Source organism: Pan paniscus, chromosome 21 (assembly GCF_029289425.2).
Source record: "Pan paniscus chromosome 21, NHGRI_mPanPan1-v2.0_pri, whole genome shotgun sequence".
NCBI lineage: Eukaryota > Metazoa > Chordata > Mammalia > Primates > Hominidae > Pan > Pan paniscus.
In genome coordinates this window covers 50369649-50386801 of record NC_073270.2, presented here as the reverse complement: position 1 = coordinate 50386801, position 17153 = coordinate 50369649, and the positions used below count along the sequence as shown (strand labels likewise).

The window sequence follows — 17153 nt, the reverse complement described above, 5'->3', positions numbered from 1 at the left end:
CTCCCAGGTGATGTGGGTGCTGATGATTCCTGGATCACACTTTCAGTAGCTGGAGAATATTTTTTCCAAATAAAAGGGTGATTTTGTCTCGCCTCCACTTAAAACACTCCACTGACTTCCTAGCAATCCCACACCATCGCTGGGTCCCACATCCCTGGCAGGATTCAGCTCCCATCAGACCTTCTAGCCCCTTGCTCTCCATTCTCCCACTCTCTCTTTCCCCCTTGTTTATGGGTTTGTTAATTTATTTATGATGAAATGAAGCTACCATCCACCCCAGTACTGGAACATTATCAATAACCTGTGTGTGGCCAGGCGTGGTGGCTCATGCCTGTAATCACGCCTTGGGAGGCCGAGATGGGTGGATCATGTGAGGTCAGGTGTTCGAGACCAGCCTGGCCAACATGGTGAAACCCCGTCTCTACTAAAAATCCAAAACTTAGCAGGGCACGGTGCCACGCGCCTGTAATCCCAGCTACTCGGGACGCTGAGGCAGAGAACTGCTTAAAATCCAGGAGGTGGAGGTTGCAGTGAGCCGAGATTTCGCCACTGCACTCCAGCCTGGGCGACAGAGCAAGAGTCTATCTCAAAAAAACAAAAACAAAAAACAAAAATTAGCCAGGCGTGGTTGTGGGCGCCTATAATCCCAGCTACTCGGGAGGCTGAGACAGGAAAATCGCTTGAAACGCTGGGGGTGCGGGGGGGCGGTGGGGAGGAGGCGGGCCAGAGGGGCAGAGGTTGCAGTGAGCCCAGATCGCGCCACTTCACTGCAGCCTCCGCGAAAGAGCGAAACTCCGTCTCAGTAAATAAATAAATAAATAAATAAATAAATAAATAACCTGTACCCGCGTGTTATTTCCCTCCGTCCTTACCTCCTCCCTGCTCCTTCCCTTTCACCTGAGATAACCACTCTTCTCGTATCTATGCTCATCTTTCCCTTGCTTTACATTTTTTCCACCGATGCATGTGTCTAAACATACATACTTTTGGTTTTGCTTTTACACATTCTAAAAGTTGCACCATTGTGTGCAGTTTTCCGCAACTTAGTTTTTTTCACTCAACATTGTTTCTGAGACATTGTTTCTGTTGTTGTCTGGCTGAAGTTCATTCCGTTTCACTGCTGTCTAACGTTTCATGGTGTGAATATTCCGGTTTATTTGCCCACTCGCCCGTGGAGGGGCATTTGACGGTGTTTCCAATGTTCCTGTTATTCGGAATAGCGCTGGTGTGAACATTCTGCACAGGTCTGTGGCTGCTCCTGGGCGGGTTTCTTAAAGGTGAATGCCCAGGAGGGGACTGTCTGTGTTCTCCCTCCCTCAGAGCTCCAGCCTTCCTCGCCTCCTTTCACTCCCAGCTCCCTGGAGTCTCTCACGTAGAATGTCCTCTCCACCCCCACCCACCCCTGATGAACTCCTGCAGGTTCTGCAGGCCACGGCTGGCCCCCCTCGAAAGTTCCTTAACTGTACAATTATGGTGTGTGTTTCTGCGACGAGCGTCCGTCTATCCGGTGGAAGGCACGCCGCTCGAGGCTTGCGATGCTCCCGGGGTCCCCGCTTCTAGCTTGGGCCTGGCGCACAGCAGCGCCCAGACTGCAGGGGGACGCTTGAAAGTTGCTGGAGGAGCCGGGGGGAAGGCAGCGCCCAGCGAGGCGGCTGGAGCGCGCGCCCACAGGTGGGTCCGGTCGGGCGCCGCGGGGCCGTAGTTTTCGGGTCGACGGGCGAGGACGCCGGGTCCAGAATTCCAGGAAATGCGCGATCCAGGCCGGCGGGCGGGGCGGGGGCTCCGGCGAGAGGGCGGGCCCCGGGAACGGCGGCGGGCGGGGCGGGAGGCGGGGCCCGGCCCCGTTAAGAAGAGCGTGGCCGGCCGCGGCCACCGCTGGCCCCAGGGAAAGCCGAGCGGCCACCGAGCCGGCAGAGACCCACCGAGCGGCGGCGGAGGGAGCAGCGCCGGGGCGCACGAGGGCACCATGGCCCAGACGCCCGCCTTCGACAAGCCCAAAGTGAGCGCGCGCGGGGGCTCCGGGGACGGGGGTCCAGCGCCTGGGCGGCCCGAGGGACTTAGCGGGGCCCAGCCTGGGGCGTCCAAACCCTGGGAACGAACGGGGGCTCCTGCAGGCGAGTTCTTCCTTCGGCTAAGGCCGTGGCTTGCTTGCGGGCTAATCAGGGACAATGGGGCAGAGAAGGTCCAGAACCCGGAGGCCTCCAGAGTCTGCTTCTGCCCCTGACTTGACCCCTCTGGGTCTCAGTTTCGCTGTCTGTCAAGTGGGCATCCTAGCACCGTTGAGCGCTGTGTGGGCCTGGGCAGGGACTTGAGGTCTCTGAAGCTCAGCTGTATGATCAGGCCCGATGTCTACGCCGGATAGGCACCTAGTGCTGTGCCCGGCGCCTACTGAGTGCTCAGTGAATGGAAGCAGCTTTGTACGCCAGCGTTATGGTGGTGAGCGCCAAGGAGCTCAGGTTTGTGGATGCGCCCCGGGGAAGAACCGTGAGCCCTGCCAGAAAGGGGAGGGAGGGGAGCAGAGCACCCCCCTTCCCCCGCGCGGGAAGAACAGGAGCTAGGTAGACCCTGGGTTTGGGGCCCTAGCAGGGTTCACTCGAGGCCAAGCCATGGCCACTGGCCCCAGGGGAGAATCCCCTTGTTTCTCCGCCCACCAGCTGTGGCGTCTTGGGACTGTTGGGGTCAGGGAGGGTCCGGACCCCCTTGGCCTGTCTCAGAGTCCGAGAGGAGGGGCCCAGGAGTCTGCCAAGCAGGGTGAGTCAGCCAGTAGGGTGTGAGAGTGGTTGGGGAAGGAGTCAGCTGCAGTCAGCCTCAACTTACCCTTCTAAGAAATAGGTGTGAGTGGCCCAGGAGGTTGGCTCACGCCTGTAATCCCAGCACTTTGTGAGGCTGAGGCGGGAGGATCATTTGAGTCCAGGAGTTTGAGACTAGCCTGGACAACAAAACTAGACCCCATCTCTCCAAAAAATAAAAAAAGTTAGGGGAAGTGTGTGTGGTGGTGCACTCCCGTAGTCCCAGCTACTTAGGAGGCTGAGGCAGGAGGATCGCTTGAGCCCAGGAGGTTGAGGCTGCAGTGAGCTGTGATGGTGCCACTGCACTTCAGCATGGGAGACAGAGCGAGACCCTGTCTCAAAAAAAAAGAAGAAAAAGAAAAGAAAAGAAATAGGTGTGAATGATGATGACAGCTATCACAAAAGTGCCGGTGAGAATCTAGTGAGTGTGCATGTGTCAGTGAGGGGGACAGGCTGTGGAGAGCCCACCTACCTTCTGAGGAGGGTGAGGCCTGGCCCCCACTACTGATGCCCCCAGCCCAGGGAAAATGCTCAGCTACTCCCTGTCAGAAGCTGGAAGCACTGAGGTGCTGTACAAGCCCTTCTACCCCCACCCCTGCCTCCTTCACGTCTTACTGGAGCTGGGGCCCATGATTGGCGCCTCCCCTTTGCAGTCTTTTTGTTAAATGCTCTGGGCTCCCTCTGCCCTTGGGCTGGGGACCCACTGTACCCTGATGTGAATCCTATGGCAGTAGCAAAGCTCTTTGATTGGCGGGGTGCAGTGGCTCACACCTGTAATCCCAGCACTTTGGGAGGCGAAGGTGGGCGGATCATGAGGCCAGGAGTTCGAGACCAGCCTGGCCAACATGGCAAAACCCCATTTCTACTAAAAATACAAAAAATTAGCTGGGCATGGTGGCGGGCGCCTGTAGTCCCAGCTACGCAGAAGGCTGAGGCAGGAGAATGGCATGAACCCGGGAGGTGGAGCTTGCAGTGAGCCGAGATCTCGCCATTGCACTCCAGCCTGGGTGACAGAGTGAGACTCTGTCTCAAAAAAAAAAAAAAAAAAAAAAGCTCCTTGATTGCGAACGTGTTGGGAGTTATGGAGAGAAGAGCAGGGCCCACTTCTAGAGCACTTGTTGCAGACACCCATTGGATCCTTGCAGTTCTTCTGTAACAGCCCATCAAGGGAGGGGCTCATATTATTATCCCCATTTTTTGGCTTTGCCCAGTCCTCCCATCTGATTCAAGCTGGCAGATCATTTTCCCTATTGGGACCTCAGTGTCCACACCTGGAGGATGGAACATCAGCTGCTTATGTGGGTGTCCCGTGTCCTGAGTCCCAAGGCCACAAGGTGATGCTTGAGAGTGAAGGTAGAATGTTACCTGCCATGTGTTTGAGGCGTGACAAATCTTGTATGATTGTGAGGAGGAACTTGCGTGAGCTGGCAGGAGAAGTGGGAAGCAGTGTGAATCTCAGAGCCACTGTGACCAGAGCCAGCTCCCTGCCCTCTTGTGGGAGGGACAGATGACAGTTATAATTATTAGCATTACTAGCTGCAGCTAACGGAGTGTTGATGTTTCTGTGCCAGGCACCGTTCTAAACACATTATCTGCATTTTTTATTTAATCCAGGCACAGAGAGGTTAACTAGGCCCAAGATCACACAGCTAGGAAATGTCCAATCTGGGGTTTGAGTCCAAGGGAGGCTGGCTTCGAAATCCCATGCCTCTAACCATCTTTCCTAAACTACCTCTGCAGAAGCCTTTGGGGATAGAGGTGCCAGTGCCCCAGGTGCAAACCTCCTGAGACAGGAGCCTTTGCTGTGTCCTTCAGCTTCTCATACCTGCCACCAGCTGAGGCCTGGGACCTGGTCAGCTAGAAGAAAGCAGAGCAGGGCAGCGCTTTTCAAACTGAACTCAAGTGGCCTGACTTTTAATGTTCACACTGTGATTCTGTGTGGGTCGGGGTGGGGCCTGCGATGCTGCACTGCTGACCAGCTCCCAGGAAATGCTAATGTCAACGATCCAGGAACACACTTTGCTTAGCAAGGCTCTAGGCAGCTGCCTTCTGTTGTGCGGGACCCCTATTGACTCCAATGGACATAGCACCAGGTTCAAGAGGCTACCTTCTTTGGAAGAGGTAGCAAACAAGATACGGGGTTTTACTGGGGGCTTAGACACAGGGAAGAGAGTCCAGTGGCGGCAGGCTGAGCAGAAGAACCGCAACCACTTGCAAATCATGCAGTTTATGTAGCATTTTCATGTAACACCTTCTCCCAACCACCTCCACCTAGTAACCTTCATTTAACCCAAAACAAAGGGCCTCGGTCCCTATACCCCTGTATGGTCAGTGTCCCGTGGGAATGGGGTGGGGCTCAGATGTTCCTCATAGATAACGACTGGATCTCCAGGTTGGCCACTCTTGGATTCCTTCGCTCAGAACTCTGAACACCCATTCAAGTGTGCCTGCCATGCAGGGTCATCGTCAGGGGATGCCCAAGTCAAGTTTGCCCTGTCGGGTGTGCCTCCCATACCCCCACCTGGTTTGACTGAGCACCTGCTGGGCACTGGAGGAAGTGGAAAGGGGGGTTGGAGGGGTGGCCCTTATCAGCCTATGTTCACAGGTGGCACCAGGCACTCAGGCATTCTGCATCCTGGAGGCCAGTGCTGATCACATGCCTGTTACAATAATCATAACAATAGCTGTCCTTGAAGTAGTCCTGGGTACCAGGTGCCTTCAGTGACTTTTTCTTTTTTGCCAGAATCTCACTCTGTCGTCCAAGCTGGAGTGCAGTGGCAAGATTTTGGGTCACTGCAACCTCTGCCTCCTGGGTTCATGCGATCCTCCTGCCTCAGCCTCCCAAGTAGCTGGGACTACAGGCGTGTGCCGCAGTCTCACTCTGTTGCCCAGGCTGGAGTGCAGTGGTGTGATCCTGGCTCACTACAACCTCCACCTCCCGAGTTCAAGCCATTCTTCTGCCTCAGCCTCCAGAGTAGCTGGGATTACAGGCGTCCGCCACCATGCCTGGCTAATTTTTGTATTTTTAGTAGAGACAGGGTTTCACCACTTTAGCCAGCTGGTCTCGAACTCCTGATCTCAGGTGATCCTCCCACCTTGGCTTCCCAAAGTGCTGGGATTACAGGTGTGAGCCACTGTACCCGGCCAGTGACTTTTATCTCACGGAATCCTCTGGACGACATGACAAGGCATGGGTCTTCATCCCCATTTACAGATGAAGAAACTGAAGCTTAGGGAGTGGAGGGACTTGCTAGGGCTACACAGAATCTGAGAGCCTTGAAGCTGTAGACTGGCAAGTAAACCGGTACAGGCTGGGACAGCAGTTTCTTTCTTTTTTTCTTTTTTTAGACAGAGTTTCGCTCTTGTTGCCCAGGCTGGAGTGCAATGGCATGACCTCGGCTCACTGCAACCTACGCCTCCCAGGTTCAAGTGATTCTTCTGCCTCAGCCTCCCAAGTAGCTGGCATGCACCACCATGCCCGGCTAATTTTTTGTATTTTTAGTAGAGACGGGGTTTCTCCTTGTTGGCCAGGCTGGTCTCGAACTCCCGACTTCAGGTGATCCGCCCACCTCGGCCTCCCAAAGTGCTGGGATTACAGGCATGAGCCACCGCACCCGGCCAAGAGACAGCAGCTTCTAAACTGTCCCTCTCTGATGCAGAGGGGAATTGGGGCTAAATCAGCAATGTGCCTTTTCTGTCTCATATTTGAATGTCTACTCTGCACGAGGCGCTGTCCTGCTTTGCATACAGTGACTCATTTAATGTTTATGTCAGCCCTCTGAGGAAGGTCCTGTCCTATTATTAACTTCACTTATTATGAGGAAACTGAGACTCAGAGAGGGGAGGGAACTTGCCAAAGTCACACAGCCAGCAAGCAGCAGAGCTAGACTTGAACCCAGATCTGCCTGCACTCAAGTAGAAGCTGTTCATTGCTTTGCTCATTTGCCAATCCCACTTTATGCAAAAAAGAGGGGGCAGTGTGGGGGGAAGAGTTAGAATCAGGGTGGCAGGGTGGGCCAGTGCATTAGCCCTGGGCTTCAGATGTACTGGGGTTGAATTCCTGCCTGCTGCTTAGCAGCTAGGGTACCTCAGGTAGACAACTCCTGAAACTCAGCTTCCCCCTCTGTAAAATGGGGTGACAAAACCAAGATCTTGGGGTTCTTGGGGAAACTGACATGCTGATTGGTTTTTGTACAGTGCCTGGCTGGTAACAGCAGGCCCTCCGGGGTGCGTTTCCTTCCTGGGGACTGGAGTGGGGGTTGCAGTAGACTCTGGGAGGCCTCTCCAGCTGCAGAATCTCCCTCCTCCCTCCTCCCTCCTCCCTCCTCCTTTTTGTCTTCCTGACACAAAACCCACCAGCTGCACTTCTTTGGGCTTGCAGTGGCTTTCAGTTACCAGAGCCACCTGTTAAAACAAAAATGTCCCTAGGAAGAGCCTGCCTTACCCATTTTGACTCACATGGCAGTTGGTGGGGGAGGGGAACAAAGGAGACTGAGTTTCATCGAAGCCTTTTGCTTCAGAGGAGGAAGGGAGGATCAGAGAGAGGAAGTGGTCTGTGTTCACACAGGGAGGCAGGGGAGGCAGGGGAGGCCAGGCAGCTTCCCAATCCTGCATTCAACCTCAGGGTGGGCTTGACCTGGGTGGCTGGGGGCCCTGTGATCCAGGAGAGACTTGTCCACCTGCTCAGGTGTCTTGAAGGGGTCCCTATGGTACCCCCTGGGGTGGGGCAAGGTAGTAGGACCATGGTCTGGCTGGGGAGGTGGAGAGGAGCAGGCTGTGGGCGCAGAATGAGGTTGGAATCTGTATTTACCCAAGGTGTTGGGGGTAGGCTTGCCCTCAGCCCTTAGTGTTCTCAGGCCCCTGAGCAGTTGTGGGGGACAACCTCTGCACTCCTAGTGACCAGGGAGCTAGAACAGCAAGGAATTTGAACTTGGACACCAGCTGGGGTCAGGCTGTCTGGGTCTGAGTCCTGATTTCCCACTTTCCAGTTAGAGGAGCTTGAATGAGTCATTTAACTTCACGGTGCCTCAGTTTCCCCTCTCTAAAATGAGAATTATACCCATACCCACCTCTCAAACACCAAGTGCAGGCCTGGCTCAGAGCAGGTGCTGCAGCAATAGCTGCCATTGGTCAGCATCATCGTCATGGTTGGTAATGGTCCTGCTTCGACTTTTGAGACAGAGTCTCACTCTGTGGCCCAGGCTGGAGTGCAGTGGTGCAATCTCGGCTCACTACAACCTCTGCCTCCCGGGTTCAAGCGATTCTTCTGCCTCAGTCTCCCAAGTAGTTGGGATTACAGGTGTGCGCCACCATACCTGGCTAATTTTTGTGTTTTTAGTAGAGACCGGGTTTCACCATGTTGGCCATAACAATGGCTGTCCTTGAAGTAGTCCTGGGTACCAGGTGCCTTCAATGACTTTTTTTTGAGCTGGAGTCTTCCTCTGTCGCCCAAGCTGGAGTGCAGTGGCACGATTTTGGCTCACTGCAACCTCTGCCTCCTGGGTTCATGCGATCCTCCTGCCTCAGCCTCCCAAGTAGCTGGGACTTGGGATCCACTTGCCCTCGCTGGTCCTCCCTTCCACCTCTGTGAAGAGGAGGTCTCAAACTCCTGGCCTCAAGTGATCCACCCGCCTCAGCCTCCCAAAGTGCTGGGATTTCAAGAGTGAGCCACCGCGCCTGGCCCCTGTTTAGATGTTAGCATCAGTGACCCAGCACCTTGCTATGTGGCATGAAGGGAGCGTGCTGCTAGACCTCCGGGTTTGGAGTCAAATAGCTTCCTGGCTGTGGTGTGCATTAGACTTTCTAACTCAAGGTCCTCCCACTCTCTGAGCCTCAGTCTTGTTGCCTTTAAAACGAGTTTAAGTGTGCTGAGTCCCTATGCTGTGGCTCCACAGGAATTTCCCCAGGTGGAAGACACATCTTGCCTTCTGTGAAACCTCTCAGCAGCAGAGCTGTCAGGCCCCATCAGCAGGAGACACTGTGGGGACTGCTCAGTCCCTTCCACTGTGTACCTCGGAGCTGGCGGAGCCTAGACGAGGCTGAGCATAGAGGGCTTCCTGGAGGAAGTGGAGCTGAAACAGTTTCTCAGCCCAGGGCTGCTCTGTCTCCTGGCCTCACACTAAAAGTCAGCTGAGAGGCCATAGTGGCATAAGTCACTGACCCTGGCACTGCCCAGCTCATCACCAAAAGCAGGGCTAGGGAGGGAGGGGACATTCGGTTGGCAGTGGGCACCTGTGGCTCATCTGGGTTCTGGCCACGGTGCTCAGGTTCTGTGAGCTGAACAGGCAGCCCTGGCTCCTCTGCCCCCGTGTGGGTTCTGCCAGGTCCCATGGGGGCAGGTCAGCCCCTTCCTTGTTGCAGGGAGAGCACCCAGCATTGCTGACATGGGACAGGGAGATGAGGAAATAACGGTGTGGTCATTGAACACAGAGAGCACTAGGTGCTGTGCGAGGTGCTGAGGACACGACATGATGACACAGACAAGGTCCCCCCTCTCAGCAAATGGCTCATGAGGGAGACAGACATGTTACATACATGAACCCAAAAAGTCAGACGAAAACAAAACAGAGCGATGTGTTTGGGAGGCAAACCCAACTGCTGGAGGGCGAGCAGGGCTGTCTACCTCCAAGGTAAACCCAGTCAGATTAGTTGTCCCCAAGGCTCACCAGGGAGAACTAATCTGACTAGGTTTGCCTTGGAGGTAGACGGCCCTGCTCGCCCTCCAGCAGTTGGGAACGTGGAAACATGAGTCAGATCTGGGAGTATCTGTCCCAGGAGTCCAAGACCTGGGTCCTCATGGTAGCTCTGCCACCGACACACTGAGTGACCTTGGGTAAGTGAACCCACCACCCTGGACCTCTCTGGCACGCATCTCTTGAGAGCAGGGACTTAGTGCATTTCCCGAGGGCCTCCACGGTGCCCGGCACATAGTGGGGCTTAGTAAATATTTGTTGGTAACTGAGGATGCTTCCTGTTCACATCAGCGCTGGGAGGATTTCCTGCTGTTCAGACAAATGCTGGGCTGGCTGTGAGTCAGCCTTGCAGAGAGCAAAGGCAGTGGGAAGGGGCGTGAGATTCCCCTCTGGAGAGGTCAGGAGGCCAGGCACTGTCTCGACATGAGTGCCAGGGAGGGGGTGTGGCCTGTGGGCAGGGCTTGGGCTGAGGCAGAGGGACTTGAGTTCCACCCTAGCTCTACCACCATCAATTTTGTGTAACTCTGGACAGGCCACTGAACTTCTCCGGGCTTAGCCTGGCAAGTCCATTTCCCCATCTGTAACATGGGCCGATATGTACATTGCCTAGGGATTAAGATGAAATGAGATAAAGGGTCTGAAAACAGTAGGTAGCTGCTTTATTATTATTTCTGTATTATTGATGTCTGAGGCTAGGCCCAGAGGCAGTACAGTAGAGTGGTTAGGAGCTCAAGAATCAGACTAGGGTTCAAATTCTGACTCCATCACTGACTGTTTTGGGGTACCTTCTTTGAACCTCAGTTTCTTCATCAGTAAAATGGGAGTGAAGTCTCTACCTTGCTGGTTGTAAGGATGAAATAAGATAATGCATATAGATGGTCTAGCACATAGTAGATACTCAAAAGTTTGAGGCCACTGCTGACCCTTTTCCCTGAAAGGAGACAGGAGAGCGGGGTCGCCACCCCCTTGTCATTGTCATCTGGAATAGGCTGACAGACTTCCCATGGTGTGTTGCAGTTTTCTAGAAAATTCAGTAGGAGGCCTGCCTGAGCTTGAGCCACCTGTGGAGGTGGCTTCCTGCCTCTGCTCCACACCTGAAACGCGTCTGGGCCTCTTCTCAGGCAGCCGTAAGAAGAGATGAGTGCTACTGGTCATGGTGGGCAGCTGGCTCTGCTTTCCCCCTTCCCAGAGGCGCTCCTGCCTCCTGCCCGGCTCCCTGAACCCCTAGCTCCTGCACCCCGGCACCGTCTGGCTCCTGCTCCGCTGAGCACCCACTGTCTCTGACGCTGCCTTGAGTACTTCCCGCATGTTATTCAAATCCCAATCAGATCTTCCCTCCCGCAGTAGCTGGTCTTCTGTTCTGGCTTCCTGCCATCCTGTCCTCCACACAGCAGCCGGGAAAGGTTTTTTTAAAGGGGACTCTCCGATTTAACACACTTGGGTGGAAAACCCTTTGCTTTGGCCTCTGCAATCTCCCTGCCCCCTCTCCACTTTGCCCTGGCCTCATTTCTCACCACTAACCTCACTCTGCACTCTGGCCAACTCCCCGCCTGCTTCCTGATTCAGACACTAAGCACACGCAGCTCCCCTGCCTGGAGCCATTCTCCCTCTCCTTCTTTCTTCTCCCTGGCGAACTCCCCCTTTAAGTGATCTTTTCCCAACACACTTTCTAAATTGCCCCCACCCCAGTGTGATTTTTCTTTATCTCATAGCACTTGGTCTGCTTCTTATCACAGTTTGCAAGGCTGAGTTCAGAAAGGTGTGTTTGCTCATTCTGAGGCAGGAGAGGCTACCTTGTGCTGCTGTGGTAACAAACAGCCCCCAGGTCTGAGGGGTCTGCAGAGACCCAGGTTGACCTCATACTGCTTGTCCCTCCAGGGCCTCCAGTGAGGTTTCGGCTCCTTGGATCACTCAGGGCCCCAGGCAGATGGGAAGATTCCACTCTGAACATTGCCAATTGTTGTGCCAGACTAAAGCAGAGCTGGGAGGTGGGCTCTTGAATTGGCATTTAAATACTTTTGCCAGGCAGGGTAAGGCCGCTCATGCCTGTAATCCTAACACTTTGGGAGGCCTAGGTGGGTGGATCACCTGAGGTCAGGAGTTCAAAACCAGCCTGGCCAACATGGTGAAACCCTGTCTCTACTAAAAGTACAAAAATTAGCCGGGCATGGTGGTGGGCGCCTGTAATCCCAGCTACTTGGGAGGCTGAGGCACGAGAATCCCTTGAACCTGGGAGGCAGAGGCTGCGATGAGCTGAGATCTTGCCACTGCACTCCAGCCTGGGCAACAGAGCCAGACTCCATCTCAAAAAAAAAACAACAAAAAACAAAAAACAGGTAAATAAATGAATAAATACTTTAGCCAGAAGTAGCCATGCAGACCTCCCCTACCAGTCCCACCCACAAGGGGACGTGACTACCGCCCCCATTCACTGCCTGATCCTCCTGTTCTCAGGGGCTCCAAGGCCAGGCCTGGTTTGACCTTCTGACTTTCTGACTTCCTCCTACCTTCCCAGTAACCTCATGCAACTCCTTTCACTCAGCCTCAATCATCCCCATGGGTGTTTAAACTTGCCCAAGACATGCCCCTTTGAAAAAGCCTGCCATTCTCTTGACCCACATGCACGTCCTGCCCCCTCCAAGGCTGCTAGTTCCTTTAGGGGCAAAATTGTGAAAGAGTAGTCTAAACCTTCTTCCTCTTCTTACCTCCACTTCTTTCTTACCTTATTCCCATGCGGATTCTACCCTCACTCAGGCCTCTAGAACGGTTCCTCTACGGCAGTGGTTCCCAATCTTGACTACGTGTTTTTTAAAAAAAAGTCCTCCACCTGGGCCTGCCACCAAGGATTTTTCTTTAATTGACCTCAGATGGGGTTGAGGCCTTGGGAACTGGCCAGAACTTCCCGTGCTCCTAATTCGCAGCCGGGGTTAAGAACTACTCCTCTGAAGCCCCCAGTGCCTGCGCTTTTAGCCCGACGGACAAGTTTCTGCCCTTCCATCCTGTGACCTCCAGCAGGGCCTGACCATGTGAGTTTTCTGTGGCTGCCGTGACAAGTTGCCACACCCTGCATGGCTTCAACCAACAGAAACGTGTGCCCTGGCAGTTCTGGGGCCCAGAAGTCCAACATCAAGATATCATCAGAGCCACATGCCCACTGAAGGCTCTCGGGGGAATCCATTCCTTGCCTCTTCTGGTTGCTGGTGGCTCCAGGCATTCCTTGGCTTATGGCCGCATCATTCCAGTCTCTGCCTCTGAGGTCACGTTGCTGCTTCCTCTTGTGTGTGTTTCTCTTAAAACTCTCTGCTTCTGTCTTATAAGGATACCTGTGATTGCATCTAGGGCCCAACCAGATAATCCAGGATAAACTCTTCCTGTCAAGACATTTAATAATCACACTTTGCCATATAAGGTAATTTTTTTTTTCTTTTTTGAGGTGGAGTTTTGCACTTTCACCCAGGCTGGAGTAAAGTGATTTAATCTCGGCTCACTGGAATCTCTGCCCCCAGGTTCAAGCAATTCTCCTGCCTCAGCCTCCTGAGTAGCTGGGATTATAGGTACCCGCCACCATGCCCAGCTAACTTTTATATTTTTAGTAGACATGGGGTTTCACCATGTTGGCCAGGCTGGTCTCGAACTCCTGGCCTCAGGTGATCCACCCGCCATAAGGTAATATTTTTTTTTTGAGAGGGAGTATTGCTCTGTTGCCCAGGCTGGAGTGCTAGTGGCTCAATCTCGGCTCACTGCAACCTCCGCCTCCCAGGTTCAGATGATTCTCCTACCTCAGTCTCCTGAGTAGCTGGGACTACAGGTGCATGCCACCATGCCTGGCTGATTTTTGTATTTTTAATAGAGAGGGGATTTCACCATGTTGGCCAGGCTGGTGTTGAACTCCTAACCTCGACTGATCCACCCACCTCAGCCTCCCAAAGTGTTGGGATTACAGGCATGAGCCACCACGCCCGACCCATATAAGGTAATCTTTACAGGTTCTGGGGATTAGGATTAGCATGTAGACAGCTTTGTGGAGGCCACCATTCAGCCCACTATGCTAACCCTGTGAACCGTTGCTTGCTTCTCCTTGACATCTGACGGCCTGGCCTTCTGCATACCACACACCCTCTCACCTCTCTGGCCACAGTTCTGTAGGCTCAGCCTCCTCCGTAAGGCCATTAAGTGCTTGTGCTGGTCAAAGCTTCATCCTAGGCCTTTTCCTTACCTCCCTTGATATTTTCTCCCTAGGCGAGCTCCTTCAAGCCCACAGCTTCTGTGTTTACCCACACTCCTACCTACATTCCCAGCTTGGGCTTCTCAGGCCAGCTCTAGACTCTTGTATCCCACTGGGTTCTTCCACTTACCTTTGGATATCTCAAAGGCATCTCCAGTTGGCTGGGCACGATGGTTCACACCTGTAACCCCAGCACTTTGGGAGGCCGAGGTGGGCAGATCACTTGAGGTCAGGAGTTCAAGACCAGCCTGGCCAATATGGTGAAACCCCATCTCTACTAAAAATACAAAAATTAGCTGGGCATGATGGTGGGTGCCTGTAGTCCCAACTACTCGGGAGGCTGAGGCAGGAGAATCGCTTGAACCCGGGAGGTGGAGGTTGCCGTGAGCCGAGCTGGAGCCACTGCACTCCAGCCTGGGCAACAGAGCGAAACTCCGTCTTAAAAAAACAAAAGGCGTCTCTAGTGTAACATAACTAAGACCAAACCAATCATGCCTCCCTCCCCCGCATCCTCCCTCCTGGAGGGAGCTCCAGGACTTGGTCTTCTCTTCCAGAGTTCTCTGTCTCAAACTGCGGGAATTGCTCCCCACTCAGGCCTAACCTGAAGTGTGAGCCTTGGCATCTCTTTCTATCCACCTGTTTTTCCTCTATGCACCTCACAACCCTGGTCCAAGCCACCGTCATCTTTCAAATGGCTGCAGTAGCCTCTAACTGGCCTTGGAGGAGCCATCCTCTTTCTCTAACCAGCCGCCAACCCTGCAATGGCCTCTGTGTGCTTTCCAGATAAAGCCTGACTCCTCGTGGCCCTCACAGCCCTGCCTGGGTGGTCCTATCCTGCAGCCTCTCCAGTACCATGAACCCTCCCTTCTCTGAACCTCTATTTAATCCGTTTCATACACCCCGTTTTCTCCTGCCATAGGGCCTTGCACATGCTTTTCCTTCTGCCTGGAATTTTCTTCCTGCCTCCCTCCGCACCCCTGCCTTGTGTTGTGGGTTCCTCGCTATCCTCTAGCTTTTCGCTCAGGCTCATTGTTGGCCCTCTAGATGTATTCACTGCTCTTGTTTGTTACCCTCTGTCATAGGACTGTGTTTGTACTTCCCAAGGAGTCGTCTTGGTTTGTGACTGTACATTTTCCCATGTGACATTTGCTTAATGCCTCTCCCACTCTGGGGCCTGTACAAGCCCCAGGAACAGGACTTGGACCCTCCTGTTTAACTCCACAATCTAGCATCCAGCAGGAGCGCAGGCCTTCGTTGACTTTTATTTTATTTTTATTTTTTATTTTTGAGATGGAGTTTCGCTCTTGTCGCCCAGGCTGGAGTGCAGTGGCGTAATCTCGGCTCACTGCAGCCTCTGCCTCCCGGGTTCAGGTGATTCTCCTGTCTCAGCCTCCCAAGTAGCTGGGATTACGGGTGCGCGCCACCACGCCTGGCTAATTTTTTGCATTTTTAGTAGAGATGGGGTTTCACCATGTTGGCCAGGCTGGTCTCAAACTCCTGGCCTCAGGTGATCCACCCACCTCAGCCTCCCAAAGTGGCTGAATTACAGGCGTGAGCCCCCATGCCCAGCCTTCATTGACTTTTAGTTGACAACTATTTAGCATTTGCTATGTGCCAAGAACTCCCTGCCTACTAATGCAGTTAACCCTCATGAAGCCTAGAAGGAAGGACTGCCATTCTCCCCACTTAACAGATGAGAATGCCGAGGCACAGGAAGTGAAGTGACTTTCTCAGGGTCAAGCAGGGAGTGAGTGGAGGAGCCGAGATTCCAGCTCTAACCGCATGATGCTCTATATAGTGTGACTCCGGCTCTCTGGCGGGGCACTCTCCATAGCCCTGTGAGGGTTAAGGATAGAAAACAGAGGCTCAGAGAGGTGAGGTCCCTTGCCTGAGGTCACACAGCTGGTTGGCCGTTCCCTGGGCTATAAGCTTCGGTATTCCCAATGCTGAGCATATTTTGAGAACCCGAGAAACAGACGTTTGGCTGGGTGGGAACTGAACTCATTTTGTCAGGGAATTCAACAACTAAGTTGGCCCTGAGACTGGGTGTGAAGACCACTCTGTCCCCTGCCAGCTGGATGACCTCAGGAGAGATCTGATGACTCTGAGGTCCTGCTCATAGGACCTCTGGTGTCTCTGTTCCCTGCTGGCCTCCCCTGGGCCTGGGTTGGGTTTCCTCTGCAGGAGGCAGCTCATGTATGTGCTCCTAGACGCCCTTGGGCCAGCAGCTCCTTGGCTGTTCCTCCCTGAGCCAGGGCAGCCAACTTTCTTATCCAGCTCTCCATGCTCCCCACCCCAGCATGAGATGTCAGCTGAGAGTTTTCTGGATCTCCCCTGGCTGGGGGGAAAGCTTCCATCATTTGGAACAGGAACAGCAGGAACAGCAAAGTCCCTTTCCCCACCGTCTTCCACTGCCTGCTGTGCTTCTCCTAACAGCTCATGGTAAACACCCTGACTGAGCGGCAGGGGCTGTTTCCTTTGGGCTATCCATGTCCACCTACACTGCCCTTTTTAATCCTTACAATTTTTCTTGGACAGGGGAGCATAATATTCCATTGTTTTTCAGTTGAGGAAACTAAGGCTCAGAGAGGTCAAGTGTCTTGTCTGAGGTCACACAGCAGAACTGGGAGTCAAGCCAGATGGGCTGCCTCCAAGGATCCTACTCTTAAACTCTAGAGTACCAGAAAGATCTTCCGTTGCCTAATATTGATTCCTGATAGGCTATGCTTGAGTAGCATCTGCTTTTGAAAATGGAGCCTGGGTCGTTTGCGGTGGCACATACCTGTAATCCCAGCACTTTGGGAGGCTGAGGTGGGTGGATCACCTGAGGTCAGGAGTTTGAGACTAGCCCGAGCAACATGGTGAAACCCCGTCTCTACTAAAAATACAAAAATTAACTGGGCGTGGTGGCACCTGCCTATAGTCCCAGCTACTCCAGAGGCTGAGGCACAAGAATTGCTTGAACCCAGGAGGTGGAGGTTGCAGTGAGAGGAGATCACGTCACTGCACTCCAGCCTGGGAGACAGAGCAAGACTCCATCCGTCTCAAAAAAAGAAAACGAAAATGGATCCTGAATTTTGAAATATGCTGTGACTCTTCCCTAGTTTGGGACATCTGGGTCAATCCCTTTTGTTAAAGTAGTTTATTTAGTTGGCTGAGAGCGGGAGCTGCCTACGTGACCTGGAGCACAAGCTTTGGAATTGGGCTTGGGTTAGAATTCCGCCTCTGCCACTCACCAGCTGCGATTAAGAACAAAGATACTGGGTTGGGCTTCTGCCTCTATTACTTGCAATCTGTGTGGCCTTGGATGAGATATTTAACCCCTCCGAACTTCAGTGTCCTCAATTGTGAAAGAGATCGAGATAACAGCTGAACCCACATCCCAGGAGCGGATTAAATGAGATAGTGCAGTACAGAGTTTACCGAAGTATATGGGGTCAGCAGCCA

At 53.5% G+C, this 17153-nt stretch overlaps 1 protein-coding gene across 6 annotated transcripts in view; it reads left to right on the top strand.

Annotated features, from left to right (window-relative positions):
• The first annotated feature begins 1829 nt into the window (after positions 1-1829).
• ADA (adenosine deaminase) overlaps positions 1830-17153 on the top strand; it is a 32226-nt gene continuing 16902 nt past the window's right edge. For 3 of the 6 annotated variants that reach the window (XM_057300832.2, XM_034947615.3, XM_063601061.1), the window contains exon 1: positions 1843-1999. In XM_057300832.2, the coding sequence (XP_057156815.1) occupies positions 1967-1999 (33 nt within the window). In that variant the 5' untranslated portion in view covers positions 1843-1966. Of the gene's footprint in view, positions 2000-17153 lie in introns of all 6 variants that reach the window. The other 3 variants (XM_034947614.3, XM_063601060.1, XM_003825933.6) reach the window with 2 other exon arrangements.